Raw genomic sequence first — 3,512 nt, 5'->3', positions numbered from 1 at the left:
AGGGCGGATGAACCCCGTTGCTAGAGAACTGGATATATATTTCTCCATGGCCGCCGTCTCTGGAATAGACAAGGAATATAACTTGCCCTTAGGCGGAGAAGTACCTGGCAATAACTCTATCGCACAGTCATAGGAACGATGAGGAGGAAGAGAATCAGCCCGAGACTTACTGAACACCTCCCTCAGGTCGTGGTACTCCGCGGGCACGTTAGCCAAATCCACTGCCTCCCCCTGAAACACAGACTCAGAAACATTAACACCAGCAGACAAAAGACAAGACAAATGACATTCCTCGCTCCAGCTAACCACAGATCCGAGAAGCCAATCGATCCTTGGGTTGTGTTTCTGGAGCCAGGTGTGACCGAGAACAATGGGGGATAGAGGTGAGTCCGTGATGAAGAATGACATCTCTTCCGTATGGTTGCCAGCTGTGATGAGCGAAACCGGTAGAGTGGTCTGTGTGATGATCGGCAGCTTGTGTCCGTTGAGTGCAAAAGGTGCAATGGGGTGTTTGAGGGAGGTGAGAGGAATGTTGAGCTTCCTGGCGAATTTGCAGTCCATGAAACTGCCCTCGGCCCCAGAATCCACCAAAGCGTGAAGATTAAGTGCGTGGGTAGACCACCGTAGACTCACCGGAAGGAGTGTCGATGTAGATGAGGTCTTCTTGGCAGAGATCCCACCCGATAGTAGCCTCGGTTTTACTATCGGGCTTGGTCTTTTACCGGACAGCGCTGGATGTGATGTGCTTGGCTGCCACAGTATAAACACAGTCCCAGGGATCTCCGCCTGATCCTCTCCTCCCGGGAGAGCCGAGCTCGCCCCACCTGCATGGGTTCAGAATCTCCAGGTGGGCTGACCGCAACTTCTGAGCGCTGACGTTGAGCCTCCGGTCTGGTCGCGAGAACAACTCTCCCCCTCCGTCTGTCGGCTTGGTCGAGTCGGTTGTCTATCCTGATGGTGAAGTCAATAAGACCATTGAGAGAAGTGGGGAGTTCAGCGGCGCGGATCTCCTGTTGGATGCGGTCAGCCAACCCATGCAGGAAGTGATCCCACTGCGCCTCTTCGTTCCACTTACACTCCGCCGCCAGGGTGCGGAACTCGATGGCATAGTCGGATACGGACCTCTCTTCCTGGCGTAGATCTGTGAGAAGTCTAGCCGCCTCCCTCCCGGCGACGGAGCGGTCGAAGACTCGTCTCATCTCCACCGAAAGGGTGTGGAACGATGCGCAGCAGCTGTCCTGGTTCTCCCACACCGCCGTTCCCCAGAGGGCAGCCCTCCCCGTCAGTAGGGACAAGACGAAAGCCACCTTCATCTCCTCGGTGGTGAACGTGCGGGGCTGTAAGGCGAAGTGTAGAGAACAATGTGACAGAAATGATCGACAAAAGTTTGGCTCACCCGCATATTTCTCAGGAATGGGGAGGCGTGGTTCGGGCTGGGAAATCCCTCCGGAGACGATCGGCGGTGTGGGTGGCGTGGGAGGCGCAGCGGGTGGCGGTTGTTGTTGCTGTTGAGCCTGGAGAGCGAGCTCGGACACCTTCGTCACCATTGCTTGGAAGGCTCGACCCATCTCATCTATCGCCTTGTCTTGGCGCTCCATACGATCACCGACTCTCTGCAGAATGTCCTCTAGATGAGATGGGGAGCGATTGCCTGCTGCTTCCATGAGGGTCAGATCCTACTGTGACGACTCGTAAGAGAGGAGGAAGCAATTGCAGGTAATTAGAATGGTTGTTTATTGATGGTAGAAAATACAGCGAAACTGAAAGATGAAGGCACAGTCCAGGATGTGGGCAATGGTGACGGAAGGTCTACAGTGGCGTGAGCAGTGCTGGATGGTGAAGTCGGTGGTGACGGTGTAGACGGTCGATGGATGAAACCAGGAAGTGACCGGAACACTAACACGAAGACGACAACACGAACACAATCCAGAACACTAACACGGGAGACGGTAATCCAACAGGGAGACTGCAACATGAGTGAGGATCTGACAACAGAGAGAGAGAGAGGTGAGTATATGTAGCTGAGGGGTGATGAGGATCAGCTGGAGCGAGACAATCAACACCCAGGTGACCACAATCAACTAAACGAGCACATGGAGACAACGTAAGTACAAAAACAACCACAAAACATGACACGGAGGAAACACTGGATTTCCTACCGTGACAGGTATACAATGAATGTTCCATATTTCTGGAAAACGTTTGTTCATACAGTTTTTCAGAGAACCTTGGCAGAATGTTCTAAGAGTGTTCCCTATTTAATGGGCAGTCCCAAATCCTTCGCTATATCCTTGTCTCAAATGACGCACTTGATTCTCTCCTACAAGAACACACACATGTTTATTTATATGTACACTAGCTACTGTGCGTAAGTCTTATGCCACTAGTATTTTCACCAACAAAAACGGTTTTAAGTCAGTTATTTCTCTCTTGTTGTAGTGTCAGTAGGAATTAATCAGTTGTGCTGCACTGAGAGATCTGATCTCATCATCATCCATCGTCTGTCTGAAATGGTATGAAAGAATCAGAAAATTAATGAGACCGAGTAAATCCGGAAGAACCGTGGCAACATCTACCAGACCCTTCAAAAAAAAACTTGCAAAGCTACCTGAAAAACTATGTGCACGTGCAGCTAAGGCAAAAACTTTGCTATACAAAAGCTTGTGTGTGTGTGTGTGTGTGTGTGTGTGTGTGTGTGTGTGTGTATATATATATATATATATATATATATACACACACACACACACACACACACACATAGGGTCGTCATTATATTTTCATTTATCATAATTAACCTGAAAAGCAATAATAACATCCAAATAATCCTAGCATGTTGAAATGAGTTTTTGGTGAGATTGTTTACAGTAGGAACCCAGACAGTTTGATGATCACAGCATAAGCGGTGAAGGGATTGACTTCATTTAGAGAAGATGAAAACTCTGACAGCCAGATGGAGCGCATACAGCCTGCGTCTTGCGTTCAGATGGGAACACAGCGCCTAAATTAAAGTTTGCTCCAAAGAAACCGGTCGAGTTGTAGGAAACGTACGATTGTAGGTTCTCTCCAAAAACATCCGCACCGTTTATTTTCCAAACGTTATACTTATCGCGCGCTTCATACCAAAGTTTAACTTTGGACGTCTAACGAGGATAATTACCGTTCATTATTTGCAGCCGATGTTCTAAAAGCGTAATTAAAAGCATCGACTGTAAGGTGGACAGATTGAAACAACTTGATCTGAGTAATATGGCGGTATAATAAAAAATTTTACTTATTAATATAAGTATTTATTTATTTTATTTAAATGGGAATATAACATTTCGATATGTTACTATATCAAACCATATTCATGTATATATTTTATATTTTATATAATTTAATAATTGCCTCTAAGGGATAAAGAAATAACATAAGTAATAATATTTAAAGTTAATAATAGCTATCACTACTAATAACATAGTAGTAGATCTAATATTATTGCAAAGGTCTTTTCAGTTCTTAATTGTCTGATT

At 46.6% G+C, this 3,512-nt stretch overlaps 1 protein-coding gene across 1 annotated transcript; it reads right to left on the bottom strand.

Moving 5' to 3' along the window:
* LOC128030102 (huntingtin-like) lies at positions 1–1,751 on the bottom strand. The gene is made up of 3 exons (XM_052617595.1): positions 1,397–1,751; positions 171–231; positions 1–59 (listed from the first exon to the last, which is right to left on the bottom strand). Exons 1-2 carry the CDS (start codon positions 1,662–1,664, stop codon positions 209–211), a joined length of 291 nt encoding a protein of 96 aa, XP_052473555.1. The 5' UTR covers positions 1,665–1,751; the 3' UTR covers positions 1–59; positions 171–208.
* Between the last annotated feature and the right edge of the window lie 1,761 nt (positions 1,752–3,512).

Source organism: Carassius gibelio, chromosome A16, assembly GCF_023724105.1.
Source record: "Carassius gibelio isolate Cgi1373 ecotype wild population from Czech Republic chromosome A16, carGib1.2-hapl.c, whole genome shotgun sequence".
NCBI lineage: Eukaryota > Metazoa > Chordata > Actinopteri > Cypriniformes > Cyprinidae > Carassius > Carassius gibelio.
The sequence above is the reverse complement of the archived record's forward strand: the minus strand, read 5'-3'. Positions and strand labels throughout refer to the sequence as shown.

Excerpts from the sequence above, each read along its gene's own strand:
- LOC128030102 (XM_052617595.1), bottom strand. The coding sequence starts at position 1,664 with ATGGAAGCAGCAGGCAATCGCTCCCCATCTCATCTAGAGGACATTCTG. Across the intron at positions 232-1,396 it reads CATTCCTGAGAAATATGCGG|GGGGAGGCAGTGGATTTGGC; the intron begins GTGAGCCAAACT and ends TCTGTGTTTCAG.